The sequence below is a fragment of the Nomascus leucogenys genome, unplaced genomic scaffold (genome assembly GCF_006542625.1).
Source record: "Nomascus leucogenys isolate Asia unplaced genomic scaffold, Asia_NLE_v1 Super-Scaffold_241, whole genome shotgun sequence".
Taxonomy (NCBI): Eukaryota; Metazoa; Chordata; class Mammalia; order Primates; family Hylobatidae; genus Nomascus; species Nomascus leucogenys.
The window spans coordinates 3000110-3017094 of record NW_022095767.1 but is presented as its reverse complement, the minus strand read 5'-3'; the positions used below and the strand labels follow the sequence as shown (position 1 = coordinate 3017094).

Below are 16985 nucleotides of genomic sequence, written 5' to 3'. Positions count from 1 at the left end.
CTCCGTCTAAAAAAAAAAAAAAAAATTAGCCAGGTGTGGTGGTGTGCGCCGGTAGTCCCAGCTACTCGGGAGGCTGAGGCAGGAGAATCACTTGAACCTGGGAGGCAGAGGTTGCAGTGAGCTGAGATCGAACCACTGCACTCCAGCCTGAGTGACAGTGAGACTCCCTCTCAAAAAACAAAATGAAACAAATTAGCCAGGCATGGTTGTAGGCGCCTACAGTTTCAGCTACTCAGGAGGCTGAGGCAGGAGAATCACTGGAAACCAGGAGACGGATGTTGCAGAGTCGACTGCCTTGAGTGCTTATAGGAAGCTTTGCTTTGCCACTCCTGGCTCTGTCCTCCACCCTGCCCCCTATCGCCACCCAGCAGCTGGGACTCTGCCTCAGCTCTGTGGGGAACCCCACAAAGGACTCTTTCTGCCCCCTACTCACTGTCCTCCCGGCACTCGCCCCCTCACACTCTGTGGTCCATCTGATGGGGCTCTCTTACCTAAGCCCTCCATGGGCTCCCAATGGCCCCCAGTTCAAAGCCCAAACTCCCTCTCCTGACGTAAGCAGTCCCTTCTTGATCTGACCACACCCAGGCTTTCCTGTTCCTCCTTCCTAGGCATGGTGTGCCTCCTGTTGGTCTGATCTTTATGCTTTTACCCCTGGAAGAGGCCCTGACACCACCTCCTCCAGGAAACCTTCCCTGATCTCCCTACACATTAGTGCACCTACCACATTAGTGCAGGCTCCCCCCTGCCCAGTGCCTGTCTCCTCTGCTCCACTGGAGACTCCCTCAGAGCCAGGCACAGGGCAGAGTACCCCACAATACCCCTGGAGGCGGGAGCAGAATGAATGCAACTGGGTCCTGTGCTTCCTGAAGCCCAGCGATTTGGCATGCCTCTCTCTCCTTCAGGGGAGGCCCAAGTTGATTCACCCAGGTGGGAAATCATGCCCTGCCCCCAAACTGAATGCCTTTCTATCCTCTCCCACTCCCATTCTATGAGACTGTGGGGAGCTCCTGAGGGCAAGGACAGCCCCGCCTTCCCTCAGCACGGTTTTTGGTCCCGGGGCTGGGCACCCACTGCTGCTTGCGATTCTCTTCCTAGCCCGCAGGCCAGTCCGTGACTGTGTAAATACACTTTATTTTCCATCTTTCCCACCTGGGCGACATGTGGAGTGAACAGGCAGTGTGCAAAATGGTGGTGGGCAGTGTAGGGGGCGTGTGGGAGAGCCCCGTGGGTGCCTGCCCCAGTCCCCAGGCTTCGTAACGCTGAAAAGTGGGCAGCTAGGAAGCGGGGACGGAGCAGGGGTCCCCGCCCAGGACGCGCCAGGGAGATTGCTTGTGACGCTACTCTACTGGAGGCCCCAGGAGCACCGAGGGGGGCAGCCCCCAGGGTCGTGAGGCCCGGGGGGCCGGGGGGAGGGAGGAAGGGGCCTGGGGGTATCGTTGGATTTTGGCACCGTTCTCAGCTCTGATTCAGCAGAGGCAACGGGACCACCAGGAGGAAGTGAGGGGAGGCCGCTCGCTGGGAAGCTCCTGCCTGGGGGCCTGGCCCTGGCTGAGGGTGGGGCTGGGAACACAGGAAGAAAGGGAAGTAGATGGAGGCCGAGGACCCCCATACAGATACCCCTCCACCACTGGCCAGGATAGGGGGCGCGAGTGTCTCCCAGAGGAAGATGTGGGGCGCTGGGGAGAGGGGTCTCTTCACTTCCTGGAAGCTGCTCTGGCCCCAGAGAAGCAGGGAGGCTTCCCGCTGGCCACTCATTCCCCAGGCGCCCCGCACACAGTAGGGGGACTTTGGTTTCCGCTGCAGGGGCCATGGTGCCTGCGCCAGGCAGGAGAGGCCGGCCTGGCCATCTGTCCCCAGCGGCCTGACTCCCCTAGAGATGGCCAGGGGCTAGTCAAGGGTCACTTCGTCCCGAGGAGTGTCGTGGGGTGCTGATGTCCAGCCCAGAGCTGGCGCTCTCCTTCCTCAGGCCTCGGTTAGCTCCTGAGCGCTTCCCAGCAATGCCGCCCTTGTCCCAGAAGGAAGCCTGCTAGGAGGTGGGAGCTGCCTGCTCGTTCAGTGCTGGGACCTCTGGGTCGTCTGTCCCCTGCCCTCTGCCCTCCTGTTAAGAGAGCAGTCAGCCCCTCCAGGCACCCCTGGAACGCCAGAGGGCCCGGAGGGGTACAGACCAAGATGGGTAAACACTGCTGGGGAGGGAGAGCCTGCCCCGGGGTCCTGAGGAGACCCAGGTCGGACCCTACCCTCTGCGCTGCCTCTCCGGGCCTCGCTTTAGGGGTGGCCGAGCCACAGAGGGCGTGTAGTTTGTCAAGTGCGGCAGGTGGGGAGCAGAATGCAGACTGCCCATGCGCCCCCCGGCGGCTGCGGCCTCCTGACTCCGGGCGCGCTGGGCACCGCCTCAGTTGTCCAGGCCCTGGCTGTAGGGCGCGGCCAGCTCATCGGCGTCGCTGTCTGAGCTGCCCTCGCTGTCCTTGGCCGGCCGCTCCAGACGGCGGAAGAAGCGCGCATCGCGCGGGGACAGAGGGTACAACGCGTCCTGCAGGGCAGCGCCCACGCCTACGCCTACGCCAAGTAGCTCCTCGTCCGACGACGGCAGCGAGTCCTCGTCCAGGTGCCGCGCCAGGCTCAGCCCGTCGAAAGCCAGCGGGTCCTCGAAGGGCGGCGGGCCCTTCAGCAGCCGCACCTGGGGCGGGGGACCGGCGCTGCAGGCGTGGACCGGCCTTCTGCCCCGCCCTCCCAGCCGCATCCTCCGCAAGGCACCGGCGCTCGGCTCGTCCCAGGCCGACGACACCCAGGCCTGTCCCCGGCATCCCCGCGCCGGCTCACCTCGGCCTTCAGCTCCTCGATCTGGTCCTTGAGCTCGCGGATGTACTGCGATGAGTCCGAGTGGTTCAGCTGGCCCTGGATGCGGCCTTCCTCCCTCTGCGGGGTGCGCCAGGTCACGCGGGGCCAGTGCCATGCTGGGCCTGGGGTCCGGCCCCGCTCCTGCCCCAGGCCCTGCCCCTGCCCCGCCCCCCCACCCCGGCCCCGCCGCTCACCTGGATCTCCAGCTCCGCAATGCGCTGCCGCATCTCGGCCACCGCAGCCATGCTGTCCGCCTCCCGCAGTCGCACAGCCATCACCTCCTCCTTGCTCTGGGGTCGGAGGATTGGGGGGAAAGGAGGGCGGGTCAGGGGGCGGGGCGCATCAGGGGGCGGGACCGCGGGCAGGGGCGAATGAGGAGGCGGGGCCAAGGGCGGAGGCGGGTCAGGAGGCGGGACCGCGGGCAGGGGAGGTGCGGGCGGGGGCGGGTCAGGAGGCGGGGCCGCGGGCGGGGGAGGTGCAGGCGGGGGCGGGTCAGGAGGCGGGACCGCGGGCGGGGAGGTGCGGGCGGGGGCGGGTCAGGAGGCGGGACCGCGGGCAGGGGAGGTGCGGGCGGGGGCGGGTCAGGAGGCGGGGCCGCGGGCGGGGGCGGGAGGACCGCGGGCGGGGGCGGGAGGACGGCGGGCAGGGGCAGATCAGGAGGCAGGACCGCGGGCAGAGGCGGATTGGGGGCGGGGCCTCATGTAGGGGCGCGTCCGGGGGCGGTGCCACGGGCAGGGCGGGGCCGCGGGGGTCTGCACCTTGCACTCGGCCTCGGCCTGCTTGCGGCGGCTTTCGCTGAGCTGCGTCTGCAGCCCCTTGTTCTGTGCGGCCAGGTACTGCAGCTTCTCCTGCAGCGCCGCGCGCTCCGCCTCCACGCGGTTCAGAAGGTTGCAGTGGATGTGGTCCTGGGGTAGGGAGGAAGGGAGGACGGAGGACGGCGGCGGTCAGGGCCTAACCCAGGGGCTGGCCACGGACACCACGCGTCTTCCCCAACGGGCAGGCCCCCCGAGTCCACCTGAGTCTCAAGTTCCACCACGCGCTGCCGCAGCTCGCGGCCCTCGGCCAGCGCCTGGGCCTCGCGCAGACGCACGCTCATCAGCTCGTCCTGCAGCTCGCCCACGACCAGCTTTCGTGGGGACTCCTTCCAGCGGCCGCCGCGGGCCAGATGGGCCTGGCGGGTGAAGCCGAGAGGCCGGCGGTCAGCCTCCGCCCAAGAGCCCCGAGGGGACGGCCCTAGGGGGCGCTCTGCTCTCCGGCGCCCACCCGGCCCTCACCTGCCAGGTGTCCGAGAGCTCTTGCAGCTGCAGCTTAAGCTCTCGCGTCGAGGCCACCGCCTGGCCCTCCCGCACCTTGAGCGCCTTCAGCTCCTCCTGCAGCTGCGCCACGTTGTTCTCGTCAGGCAGCGAGCTGTTCCTCTGCGGGGAGAGAGGGGTCAAGGCCTGGGGGAACAGCGCAGTCGCATGGCCCTTCCTGCAGGACAAACGCCCCCAGCCACGTTTCCTCCTGAGCTCCGCCTTGGGCGGCTCAGATGGGGGAGGGCGACCCCCTTGACAAGGCCCACGGGGAGCGGACTCGCCTGTGGAAGCCGGTTGGAGCTCATCAGCTATAAAATGGGTGTGGTAACAGCACCTACTCTCACAGGGTGTCCTAGGGCAACCCCCATAAACGCCGCCCTGCACACACTGACTCCCCGAGGTCTGAGATCCATCCCCTCAGCGACATGATCAGGTGGAGGACCTGCCCCAGCAGAAACACCCTGTCTGCCCTCTGGCCCCCAGGCCGGGCCACACCAGGCCAGGCAGTCCCTCTCCCCGGGAACAGGCTGAGTGCCAGCCTAGGCCCTGTCCTGGTGTCCCAGGGCTCAGTGATGGAGGATTTGTGCTCCAGGACCCAAATCCAGCTTTCTGGATGAGGTCCGCACTGACCGTGTTTGGGTCTAGTGCTGGGACAGATCTAGCAGCATGTCCTGGAGGCACACTTCCCTGTGAAGTGGAGGGAGGCGGGAGCAGAGCCCAGCTCTTGGCTGGTGATGAGGGCCTGGAAGCAGATGGCCTCTCAGTCCTCCATTTGGGAGGACTCCCAAAATAGCGCAGGCTCGAGGGAGTGGGGAATGGCTCCTGCTGAGTGTGTGAATGGGTCCCTGGGTGCTTTCCTTCCTCTGGGAGCTCCGTGGGAGAGTGGAGTCGATGCCAAGTCAGAGAGCAGTTGGGGAGGGACCCAGAAGGCCTGGGATGGTGTCTCCATGGGAATGTGTAGGGAGGCAGCCCCAGTGGGCCTGGGCCTTCCTTTCTCTCCTTCCTGTCCCCCTCCCCCATCCCCCTCTCCCCGCTTCCTTCCTGGAACCCAGTACTGGGGGAAATACATACAGGTGGGATGGGGGTATCCAGGAAGCTCACAGAAGCCGCCACACTGCTGGAGTTTGCCTCATACAGGAGGGTGGGCATGCCCCGCGTGGGGTTGTGCTGTGTGTGCGCATATGTATGGCTGTGTGTGCATGGGGGTGGGGGATTCTGACCTGGGGTCACTCCCAAAGCTTACCCAGGACCCCTCCTGTGCCCCAGGGTCCCCCCGACACCTGCCTGCCTGCCTCCCCGTCGCACCTTTTCCATGTCAAGAACCTTGTCCTGCATCTCCCGAAGGGCCCCTAGTGTCTCCGTCTCCCGCAGCCTCGACTGCTCCAGCTCGGTCTCCAGGTGGGACACGAAGTCTTCTGTGAGGCGGGGGTTCTCCTGGGGGAGGCAGAGAGCTGGGTGGGGCCCCAGGCCATGGCTGGGGGATGGGCAGCCTCCATGCCTGCTGGCTTCTGCCCCCCTCCCCAGAGCCCTTCATCAGGGAGAGGGGCCCAGGCCTGGGGTGTCCTGGGCTGGACCCCCTGATGCTCAGGGCCTAGAGGTCCTGGCATCCATGCAGCTGGCCTGGTCCAGCTTCCTTCCTGGAAAGGCTGCACAGAGGGGACATTCTGAAAGGGGACTTGCCCTGGCCTTTGGATGCCCCACGGGACCCCAGTGACTGTGGTTTTCCGGGATCACTGGTGAGGGTGGGAGATGGGTTCTTGCTGGGTGGTCACCGTTCCAGCCACATGGTGGGCGAGGCCGGGGGTGGGGTGAGGCCTGGGGCTGTGCTCCTGTCTCTCCACCTCTCTCCTCTGCATCCCACCCTCCATTTCAAAACAGGGAAGGATGGGGAAAGAGTTTGTGGGTATCACCCTCTTGCTCCATGCCCTGGCTTCTCAGAAGTTCCCCAGTGGGGGTCCCCGGAGTGATGGACACTGTCACCTGGACCTGAAAAAGGACACCTTGTCCCTGGGGTGGGAGCTAGGCTCCCTCTCACTGACCCTGTGGCCTGGCAGGGCAGTTCTCTGGGGGACTGCCTCAGCCCTCCCAGCCACCACCCTCTTCCTGTGGGTCTCCGAGATCCATGTGTGACGGTGGCTCTGCCTCGGCCCAGATGGCCTCCAGGCCCTATGTGGTTCCTCTGGGCCACCTCATCTTGTCTGCAGTGGCCTCCCTTTGGGCCTGAGGAGGTGGCCTTGGGCCTCCCTGATCTCTGCATCCCCCCAAAGCTGGAGCTCAGGGGTGGCTGGTGGAGTCTCCCTGATGAGCCTGAAAGGCGGCCTCATGTGGTGGGTGGGATGAGCCCAGCTTCAGTTTCCCTAATGTCCATGCTGCCTCAGAGCAAGGTGGGACAAGAGTCCTCGCAGACTCTGAGGGCCACAACGCCAGCATCACACGGATGTGGTTCATGGGGACAAGTGAGAAACAGTGAAGCTCCCCTTCTCCTCCCCAGGAGCAGTGGATCAGCTAGAATCCCCTGGCCAAGGCTTGAGCCACAGTCTCTGGGCCTGGGGGTGGAGGGGGCACCTCTGTATTGGATGGCTCTTCTTTCTCAAGCACTCCATGGTTTCTCCAACCCACACCCCACTGCCAGGCCCTGCTGGGTCAGGCCAGGATGGCAGCAGGGCCTACAGCATCGCTCCCTGCCCCTCCAGGGCATGTGTCCCTGTGGCCTGCAGGGTTTAGGGCTGCAGCCACTGGTGGTCCCTGCAATCAGCAAGGCCAACTGCTGGGTGCAGCTGCAGTTAAGTTTTTTTTTTTTTTTTTTGAGATGGAGTCTTGCTCTGTCACCCAGGCTGGAGTGCAGTGGTGCCATCTCGGCTCACTGCAACCTCCACCTCCCGGGTTCAAGCGATTCTCCCGCCTCAGCCTCCTGAGTAGCTGGGACTACAGGTGCGCACCACCATACCCAGCTTATTTTTGTATTTTTATTAGAGATGGGGTTTCATCATGTTGGCCAGGCTGGTCTCGAACTCCTGACCTCAGGTGATCTGCCCGCCTCAGCCTCCCAAAGTGCTGAGATTACAGACGTGAGCCACTGCACCAGGTCGCAGTTAAGTTCTCAACGCTTTCAGGAGAAGCAGATCTTGGGGTGGGGTCCTAGCTCATGGGCCTGCCCATCATGGGACCCAAAGTTCATGGCCCATAAGACACTCAGGGTGCCCCCTCAGCCCCACCCTGCCGGTTCAGAGCTCCCCAAACAGTCCCGGACTGCCCTGCTCCCATTCTTCATGGCTGGCCCCCCAGGGACACCCAACAATCCTTCAGACCCTGGGGTAAGGAGTCACAGCCCTGTCTGCTGCCTGTGACACAGAGGGAACCCTGCAGGGACAGCCCAGTCTTCAGAGGCCTCCGTGCTGAGGCTGGGGGTTGGGAAGTCAGATACTGCAGACACACTACGAGGTGGCAAGAAATGGAAATCAGGATGTCTCAGAATGTGGAGCTGTTGGGGGAGAATCTGCGCTTGTCTCTGGGTTCCCCTTACCCCAGAAAGGAACAGGAGGGCCAGGCGCTGAGGCGGGGCAGATATGAACCCTGAAAGAAAACCGTTGGGCGGGGGCGGGGGCGCAGGCCTTGGCCCCGCCTAGCAACCCCGCACACCCACCCGTACCTGCTGCTCCTGTAGCTGCCGGATGGTGCTCTGTGCCTTCTGCAGGTCCTCGGCCGCCGAGCTGCACTGCTGCCGCACCACCGCCAGCTCCCGCTTGATGACGTAGTTCTCCTCTGCTTCCTGTGCCCGTGTCACTTGCCCCTGAGAACAGCAAGGACAGGTGGCAGGGGGAGGCCGTGACCCTCGGCTCCCACCCAAGGCCCTGCCTCCCGCCACAGGGGGAGGCCCAGAGAGTGGAGGTGGGGGGAAGTGAGGTGGGGGGCCTCCCGTACTCAGAGCCTGGGATGAGCGTCCCACTGGGCCTGGGGACGTGGGTGGGTGACAGGCAGGAATAGGACACCTGGAGGAGCCCGGGAGGAACAGAGCTAGCCCTGGCCTTGGAAAGCTCCATCTCCTTCCCCACTCTGGCTCTCAGTCTCTGCCCCAGTTGGGGTCCTTATCCAGGGGCACAGCGAGGCATTCATGCCAGACTCTGCTGGTGAGGGTGAGGATCTGGGGACAGCCGAGGCCCCGGCAGGACAGGGCTGGGCTCCCGGGGGCATTCACCTCTCCCAGGGGCATCTTCTCTAGTCCTGGGCTCTGGGGCCTCCACCTGCCTGGGGCTAAGACCCCCTTTTTTTCCCCCACCTCATCTTCGTCCCCTACCCAACTTGGGCCCCCCATTCCAGGCTCAAAGCCACCAGGTGGCGGGTGGCAGCTTCCAGATAAAGCCATTCAAGATGAGGTGGCAGCAGGAGCAGATGAGTTAGAGAAGGTGGTAGCAGGCATTGCAGGTAGGAGCAGAGAGCAGCAGCGTGAGGGCCGGGGCGCGTGTGTGCGTGTGCATGTGTTGTGCGTGTGTGTGACCGCAGCACTGCACACACCAGGGCCTTATGTGAATATGCTTTTAGGTTCCCCAGCCCTCCTGGGTCACCACCCTGTGTCGCCCGGAGGAAGCTTTCTGTACATGCATGTGGACATTCACACCCAAACGCACTCACAGCCCCTCCACACACACACTTCTCCCCACTTCACATGCCCCGCCCCCTGGGAAGCCTCTGTGTCCCCCAGAAGCGGTCCCCAGCTGCCCCATGCATGGCGCCAGGCCTGCCCGCAGAATGGCAGGGAAGAGGCGGTTACTGGCTGTCATGTGCAGGGTGCAGGGAAGGGGCCAGGAAGGAATCCGGAGAGGGGATAAAAAGCTACAGTACCTGGATTAACCTATCAGCCAGAGCAGCGCTCTCCTACCCGGCGAAGGGGGTTCCCAGCGACAGGGGGAGGAGGCAGAGCGGAAGGCGCGGGGACAGGAGAGGGGAGACAGACAAGAACCACTTGTCACTAATGCAGTGGACTATCTCTAGAAGCAGGGGAGAGAGGAGGGAAGACCAGAGAACCAGCAGGAGAGGACCCGGAGGAAGACCAAAGCTAGAGCCAGCTCCGTCCTGGAGAGGGGTTCGGCGTGAGCGGGGAGGTCGGGGGTGCCTGTGGCTGTGGGGGAGGCTGCAGGGCTGGGAAACCCACTGTTCCACCCTCCAGGGCCAGCCGGGCCATGGCTGGCTGGAAAAACTGGGGGGTGGGGGGAATTTTGGCTTTGTGCAGACCTCCCGGAGAGTGGGAGAGGAGTGGGGTGCGTTTTAATTTTAAGGCAGAATAAGGCTTTGGGGTGAGAGCAATCAAATCCCGTTGCCGACCCACTTCCTGTGGCCAGTGGAGGGTCAAGTGAGGATGAGTGAGGAGCAGGAAGTGGGGGCTCCCAGGGCTGGGGCTCAGTGAGCCCCCAATTCCACCCCCATCTTTAGCATGTTGGGGAGCAGAGTCCGGGCCGTGGCTCCCCACCATGGCGCCACGCTTCTCCTCCATGGGTTTCCTTTCCTTTCTTTTGAGGGCAAGACTTCCAAATTACAGGGTGGGGTGGCTTGTGGCCCAATTATGGGGCTCGTCCATCAAAGCAGCCGTTCTCCCTCCTCCTCACCCCTCCCCGTCTGCGCAGCCGGGGAGGGTGCGGAACATAAATGGATTCCCGTGGCTGCAGGCCACTGGGTTGCAACTCGCCCCCACTCCAGGATTAATCATAATACGAGTCGCCCCCAGTTACAGGGCACTCCAAATCGGGTTCAGGTCGGGTCCCGGGGCAGGAAGGTAGCGCTGCTTAGTCCTCCAGAGAGGGAAAGACTTGGAGGATTCCACCCCAGGTTAGTGGCCATGCCCCGCATGGTGGGTCACATCCCATGGTGACCATGTCCCCACAGTGGCCACGCCCCTCACCTTCTCTAGGGTTTCAATCCGCTGTTTCAGGAGCCGGTTCTCCGTCCGAAGCCTCTATGGGGGTGGGTGGAGATCATGTCATAGCCCGCCCCCACACCTGTCTACACGCACCCCTCATTTACCCACCGCCGGCGTCAGTCCCCTTAGGGCCAGGCCACTTTTCTGGGCAGGGCACAGCCAGCGTCTTACGTTCTGGGTCAGCGATTTCAGAAAACAGGGCCAATTCCTGTTCAGACTGGCTTGATTACAAAAAAATAAAAAGTTTTAAAACAAACCTGGGTTCAGCAAAAATAATGTGAGTGCCTTCGTGGCCACATGTGTGTTTGGGGGCCAGTCAGTACCCACACCCCCTCAGAAGACTCCATCCCACACGTGGGTCAGTCTGCCCAGGGTTGTGTGGGAATCAGTGGGGGAAGCGGCTGTGGAGCAGCCACCACGCACCCCTCGCTGCTTTGCCCCAAGCACCCGGGTTCAATTCCGGGGGCAGGCTCCTCTTTGAGTCTGGCTCCAGCGTGCTGATCACGCATCCTTTCTCGACAACTACATTCCCATGACCTGCCGAGAGCAACCTGTCCCCACTGGTTTTTGCTCTTCCCTGGCTGGGGTTTCGAAGATGTCTCCCTTGCTCCTGCCTTCCATTCTGTGCTGATGGATTTTGGCTAGATATTTGCGGTTTTAGGCCAGGTGCAGTGGCTTATGCTTGTAATCCCAGCACTTTGGGAGGCCGAGGCAGGCAGATCACCTGAGGTCAGGAGTTTGAGACCAGCCTCTACTAAAAACACAAAGATTAGCCAGGCGTGGTGGTGCATGCCTGTAATCCCAGCTACTGGGGAGGCTGAGGCAGGAGAATCACTTGAACCCGGGAGCAGGGGTTGCAGTAAGCCAAGATCACATCACTGCACTGCAGCCTGGGTGACAGAGCAAGACTCCGTCTCCAAAAAGAAAAAAAAAGAAAAAAAAAGAAAAAGATATTTGCACTTTAGGTTCCCCCAGGACCCTCTGGGGAGCAGGTGAGGTTTTGCAAACGAGTTGAATCTCGACTGTACCTGCGCCCCCTTGCTTGATACGAAGGTGGTACAGAAATTGTTTGGATTGGCAGGTGAGTGAGGGTCCTGCCACACTGCAGGTCACACAGAATATTTCCTGGGTTTCTTCTGGGGAGAAAAGGTGATGGAAACACCTAGAACATTCCCAGGAAGCAAATGCAGTCAGACAGAACTGCAGACTTGACAGTCATTGATGCATGTCATGTGGGGAAACTGAGTCAGAGTGGGGCAGGGCATTGCCCTAGTCCCTCAGTTCGGCTGGGTCAGAGCTATTTCAGGTCTCTGGTCCTCATAGCAATCTGGAGCCCTGATCCCTGGCCCCTGGGTTTCCCTATCATCTCTCTGGCTTCAACCCATCACAGCACCAAGCACAGCCGTCCTTGCAGGAGCTGGGCGCACCTTTTGTATTTATTTCTATATTTTTGTAGAGACGGGGTATTGCTATGTTGCCTAGACTGGTCTCCAACTCCTGGCCTCAAGCCACCCTCCCACCTCAGCCTCCCAAAGTGTTAGGATTATAGGTGTGAGCCAGCGTGCCTGCTAGAGCTGGAATTGAATCCTTGTCTGTTGCACTCCAGTGTTAGCCACTGTGTGGCTCTGCCCCTGAAGAGCATGGAGCCAGGCTGTGTTGGGTTTGTGTCTGTGTCTGTTCCTATCACTGGGGCACCCTCAGTCTCAGCTGTGACTTTGGCACACAGCAGGTGCTCAATAAATGTTTTTTTTTTTTTTTTTTTTTTTTTTTTTTTTTTTTTTTTTTTTGAGACAGAGTCTCACTCTGTCGCCTAGGCTGGAGTGCAATGCTGCAATCTTGGCTCACTGCAACCTCCGCCTCCCGGGTTCAAGTGATTTTCCTGCCTCAGCCTCCCGAGTAGCTGGGATTACAGGTGTGTGCCACCACACCCGGCTAATTTTTGTATTTTTAATAGAGACGGGGTTTCACTGTATTAGCCAGGCTGGTCTCCAGCTCCTGACCTCAAGTGATCCACCTGCCTCCGCCTCCCAAAGTGCTGGGATTACATGCTTGAGCCATCGCGCCCGGCAGTAAATGCTTGTTGAGTAAATAACTAAAATCACGTGTAAAGGGAAGAATGCGCAAGGAAGGAGAGAGAAGCTTTGCACACTCAGGGAACCCCCTGACCTTGCAGGGCTGGCGGGCCAGGTGCCCCAGGAACCAGGGGCCCTGGGTGAGTGCCCACACCTTGCCCTACACACCCTGGTGTCTGGGCCCTGCGTGCTCCATCTTTCCCCAGAGGGCGGTCCCCTTGGGGGGCCCTCCACTGCAAACTTCTTGAAATTCCTCCAGCCTCCAAGGCACGCTGCTGTGCTGGGCTTTTAGCCCTCGACACCCTGGGCCCGGAGCCTCTGCCCAGGTCAGCCTTGCCCACCGCGTGCACATCCTTGTTCAGAGCATTTAGAGTCCACACTCTAGTTCAGTGGTTTATTGATTGCTTCCCCATGACGCTGGGCGGCCCAGCGGGGCAGGGACCTTGACTGTCTTGGTTACCGCGGCGTCAGGCGGGGGAGGCGCTCACAGCTGGCCTAACAGGTGAAGGACGGCGCAGGTGGGCGGAGGCCTGTCCGCCAAGGACGGCCGGGTCCGCCTGTGCGCTGGGAAGGCTCGCCCCCTAGCGGCCGATCTTTAGAGTACGGAGGGCAGCCCCCAAGGACCTCCCATCCCTGTCGCCGCCGTCCCCCGCCCTCCCCCACCCCCGGACCCTGGACTCACTTTGATCTCGATCTGCTCCTCCATCTCCTTGCTCTTCATGGCTGCATACTCCTTCTCCAGCCTGCAGAGCGGGAGGGCCCGGTGGTTACTGTCATGCCCTAGGGGGTCCCCCCTTCCCACCCTGGTTGCCCAGCAGACACCGACCTCTTCATCTTCTTGGGGTTGTACTTGACCTGGTAGGCTTTGAGGACCAGCTTGTCCGGGCAGCTGTCAAACTGGTGGGGGATCACTCTCTGGAAGTACTGTGGGGACACAGCCGGTCACCAGGTCACCAACATGCAGGCCCTGACCACCGGGGGCCGCCCGAGCCCTGTTGCCCTGGAGGGGGGCAGGAACCAGTCTGCCTGGGGTGTCGCCATGTCCTCAATGCCGTGTCCTCAGTGTTTGTGGAGCAATGGAAAGACTGAGCGTGAGGGGACGGAATGGGGGGCTGCCTGCAGCCAAAGCCTTAGTTTCCAGAAGAAAAGCAGGCAGATGCTGGATGTGGTGGCTCATGCCTATAATCCTAATGATTTAAAAGCCTGAGGTGGGGGAAATAAATAGCTTGAGCCCAGGAGTTTGAGACCAGTGCGGGCAACATAGTGAGACCCCATTTCTAAAAAAAAAAAAAAAAAAAAAAAAAATTGGCCGGGCATGGTGGTGTACACCTGTGGTCCCAGCTACTCAGGAGGCTGAAGCAGGAGGATTGCTTCAGCCCAGGAGGTGGAGGCTGCAGTGAGCTAGGACTGCACCACTGCACTCCAGCCTGGGCCACAGAGCAACTCTGACTTAAAAAAAAAAAAGAAAAAAGGAAAAGCAGGCCAAGGAGGCTCTCCTGCGAGTGAAGGCTGAGGGTCGGGGGGTCTGACACAGGGGACCTTCGTGGGGGAAGGAGGATGGGGATGCCAGGGGCCTCCGGCCTGTGCAAAGGGTTAAGGTAAGCCAAGGGGGGACACGGCTCCTGCACCCGGCCCAGCTGGCCCCCTCTGGTAGCTGTGGACAATGCCTGCCCGTGTTCACGGACACAACCGTGGCCTTTGTGCATTCTTCCCTGAAGCACCAGCTGGAGGACGCGGGGAGGGGGCAGGGCCCACACAGCAGAGAAGTGGCGGTGGGAGGCAGGCTGGCCAGCAGCAGGGCCTCCAGGAAGGCCAGGCTGGGGCGGGGCAAGGCGTGAGGTTGCCTAGACCCCCAAACTCCCTCCTGTGCCCTCACCAGGCCGGGGGGCAGGGTGGGGATGCCCTCATGGTCAGCCAGAGTCATGATCTGCCATCAGGCTTCGGGGCATCTGTGGGGTTGGGGGCAGGAGGTGGGCAGTGGGGCTCCCAGGGTTCAGCCCGGGCCTGGGCCTCCTATCTCCCTGCGGCCAGGCTGCTGGCCCCCGACTGTGTCTGGCAGAGCCTAGGGGGTCCTCTGGTCCCTTAGGGAGACCTCAGGGGAACAGAGTGGATGGGAACAGATCAGGGATGTCAGGCACGCCACCTTCCACCCTCGAAGCCAGGCCCTCTCTGTCACTTGTGAGGGCATCCTGTGACTCGGAGCCCCTGGTTAGGGGCAGCCCCGCCGGCCCTGGCCCTCCTGGCCCACCTGGGACATCCCCTCCATGTCCAGCTGCATCAGCTCCGCCTGGTTCACCTGCAGCAGGGCGAGGCCCACTCGGAACACGATCTCCAGCCCCTGCAAAGGCGCAAAGGCAGTGGGAGGTGGAGGGCAGGGAGGCTTCTGTTCCAGCCACCTCCAAGGGGCTCTCTTCCCTCCCCAGGCACCATCGGTCCTCACCTCATACATGAAGATGTCGAAGACCCGGGTGGCGACGGGGAGTGGGAAGGTGGTCAGGAACAGTGTGAGGAACCAGGACGAGGCGTACATGGATGTGTGGAAGCTTTGGGAGCGGAAGTGGGTGTTGAGGTCTGGGAGCTGCTCCTGCAGGGGTGGGAGGCCGGGTGGGCACAGTGAGGGGGACGTCCTCCCACCGGGCGGTGCTGGGCCTCAGTGTCCAGGGAGCCTTCCTGGACCTGCACTGGGCAGCCCGAGGCTCCCTTCCTGGTGCTCCCTCAGCACTCTGTCTGGGGGAGGCCAAAGCACCCCAGAGCTTTGAGCAGCATGGGGTGGGGGCCAGGCAGGGATGGCAAGATCTGCAGCCGCCTGTGTGTGTTGGGGGCCCACCCTGGGTAGGCGATGCGCCCATGGCAGCTCATGGGGTCCTCACGACAGCCTAAGAGGGTATGTCTGAGGCTGGGGGAGTTGGATCACTCCCCACAGACACCCTGAGAGCCAGAGGTGGAGCATGGGCAGGTGCCAGCCTCTGGCCCTGGGGGGAGCCCCCGTCACCTTGTTACGTGACCTGCCAGCTGCTGTACCTCCCTCGGCCCCCAGCATAAAGCTTTGTGCAAGCTGTGTTGGATTGGCCTGAACTCTAGACAGCCAGAAAGTGGCAGACGGCTGGGGAAACTGAGGCTGGAGAAGGCGTTAGGATCCCCGGCTTCCTCCCAGCGCCAGGGGCTCTCTGTGCCTTGAGTTTGCAAGCTTGGCTGTGGGAGGGCTCTGCTACCCAGCCTGGGGTGGGGTGGTGCCTTCTCTGCAGCCCAGACCTCCTCCTTGTGGCACTACAAGGCCCTCTTAGGCTACAGCACCGCCCATGCTCCAGGCCCAGGGAGTGGGGCTGTCACATCGAGGGATGACTGCACAGCCCCACCTGCCATGGCAGCTGAGGCAGGCCGGTGGTGTGTGTGTGTGTGCGTGTGCATGCGGGTGTGTGTATGTTCGCAAACGGCCTTGGCGGCTCTGCCTGCCAGCCAGGAGCAGGCCCTGCGGGGGCTGCTATTTATAAACAGACGTCTGCGGCTCTCCGGTAATCAGGCAGGCAGACAACACTTTCCCTCCTTCCACCACACTCTGGAGCAGACAGGGAGGTGGCTGTGGCTGTGTCCGATGTGAGCCTGCCCCACCCCTCTGCCTCAGCAGCCCTGGGAGCCCCCCTTCAGTGGTGGCTCTCCTGTCCCTCCAAGCATCCTTCAGGGCAGTGCTGCATGGGGAGAGGAGTGCCTTTTGGAGTTGGAACATCCAGGTGTGATTTCACAGGCTTGGAATTTTCAGTCCAAGAGATGCCCGGGTACGGTCTGGGGTGCCAGCCCTGCCCTCCTGCGGTCCTGCTCCCCTGCAGCCCTGCCCACCTGTGGCCTTGCCCTCCTGCAGCCCTGCTCCCCTGCAGCCCTGGCCACCTGTGGCCCTGCTCACCTGCAGCATGTACTCGAACTGATAGATACAGAGTCCGAGCTCGGCCATGCTGGGTTTGAAGAGCTCCCGCAGCCGGTACTCCTGCATCAGCCGCACGAACACACAGAAGGCCTCCTCCTCAGGCATCTAGGGGGGACGGGCAGGTGCGGGGGCTCAGGGCAGCGGGGAGGGGCATCTCGCTGCTCACCAGGGACCTGGGGTACAGGGGCCCATCTCCATGTCGGTACCTGGCTCCCTAGACTCTCATGACACACTGTTGGTCCCTGTGTCCTCACTCGCTGTTTTACTGATGGAAAGCCTGAGGATGAGGTCACCTGCCAAGGGCCACTCAGCAGGAAACAGGGGAGCTGGACTTGAACCCAGGGCTGGCCGCTGCCAGCATCCCCCTGGTTAGGACACCTCCTGTCCCAGCTGTGTCCTCTCTCCTTGTCCTAAGCCCCCCGGTTTCTCTGGAGGAGACCCCCAAGCCCCATAAACACCACGCTGGATGGCCTAAGTCCCCAGACTGAGGTTCCTGTCCAACCCTGAGAGGTGGCAGAGAGAGACAGCCTGTCCCTCCGAACCCTGTCTCTGTCCTGGATGGTACAGTGGACGGGACCCAACCAGACATGTGCCACTCACTGGGCCTTGGCCTGGCGATTGGCAGAGGTCACGGGTGTGGATAGAGAGGGAGGATCTGCCCCTAGCAGGACGCTGGGTGGAGGACACGCCACTTCTGTCCATCTCTTGGGGGCCGAGCCCAGGGTGGGCTGTTGTCTGGCAGGAGCCCTGCCACCCCCCAGCCACCTACCTGCATGAGGAGCAGGCCCACGATGAAGGCGCTTCCCTGGCAGTAGCCCACCTCCCGGTCTACCAGCGAGTATGCCTAGAAGGGAACGGGTCCTGAGGGCAGGGTCCCGCCGTCCAGCACAGCCGGTGAACTGGGGAACTGCTCCTTCCTTTGGGACCGAGGGAGCGGGGAGCCCTGGGCC

At 62.2% G+C, this 16985-nt stretch overlaps 1 protein-coding gene across 2 annotated transcripts in view; it reads right to left on the bottom strand.

Moving 5' to 3' along the window:
• Nucleotides 1-1111: 1111 nt before the first annotated feature.
• Nucleotides 1112-16985, bottom strand: part of EVI5L (ecotropic viral integration site 5 like) — a 34832-nt gene continuing 18958 nt past the window's right edge. Inside the window, exons 5-20 of one of the 2 annotated variants that reach the window (XM_030807791.1) lie at nucleotides 16805-16879; nucleotides 16015-16140; nucleotides 14557-14700; nucleotides 14365-14454; nucleotides 12943-13040; nucleotides 12799-12859; nucleotides 10027-10080; nucleotides 8973-9005; nucleotides 7783-7923; nucleotides 5439-5567; nucleotides 4113-4253; nucleotides 3854-4009; nucleotides 3597-3743; nucleotides 3033-3128; nucleotides 2821-2916; nucleotides 1112-2677 (exon numbers count right to left, since the gene is read on the bottom strand). In XM_030807791.1, coding sequence (XP_030663651.1) covers nucleotides 2393-2677; nucleotides 2821-2916; nucleotides 3033-3128; nucleotides 3597-3743; nucleotides 3854-4009; nucleotides 4113-4253; nucleotides 5439-5567; nucleotides 7783-7923; nucleotides 8973-9005; nucleotides 10027-10080; nucleotides 12799-12859; nucleotides 12943-13040; nucleotides 14365-14454; nucleotides 14557-14700; nucleotides 16015-16140; nucleotides 16805-16879 — 1872 coding nt within the window. In that variant the 3' untranslated portion in view covers nucleotides 1112-2392. The remainder of the gene's footprint in view (nucleotides 2678-2820; nucleotides 2917-3032; nucleotides 3129-3596; nucleotides 3744-3853; nucleotides 4010-4112; nucleotides 4254-5438; nucleotides 5568-7782; nucleotides 7924-8972; nucleotides 9006-10026; nucleotides 10081-12798; nucleotides 12860-12942; nucleotides 13041-14364; nucleotides 14455-14556; nucleotides 14701-16014; nucleotides 16141-16804; nucleotides 16880-16985) is intronic. The other variant, XM_030807792.1, reaches the window with a different exon arrangement.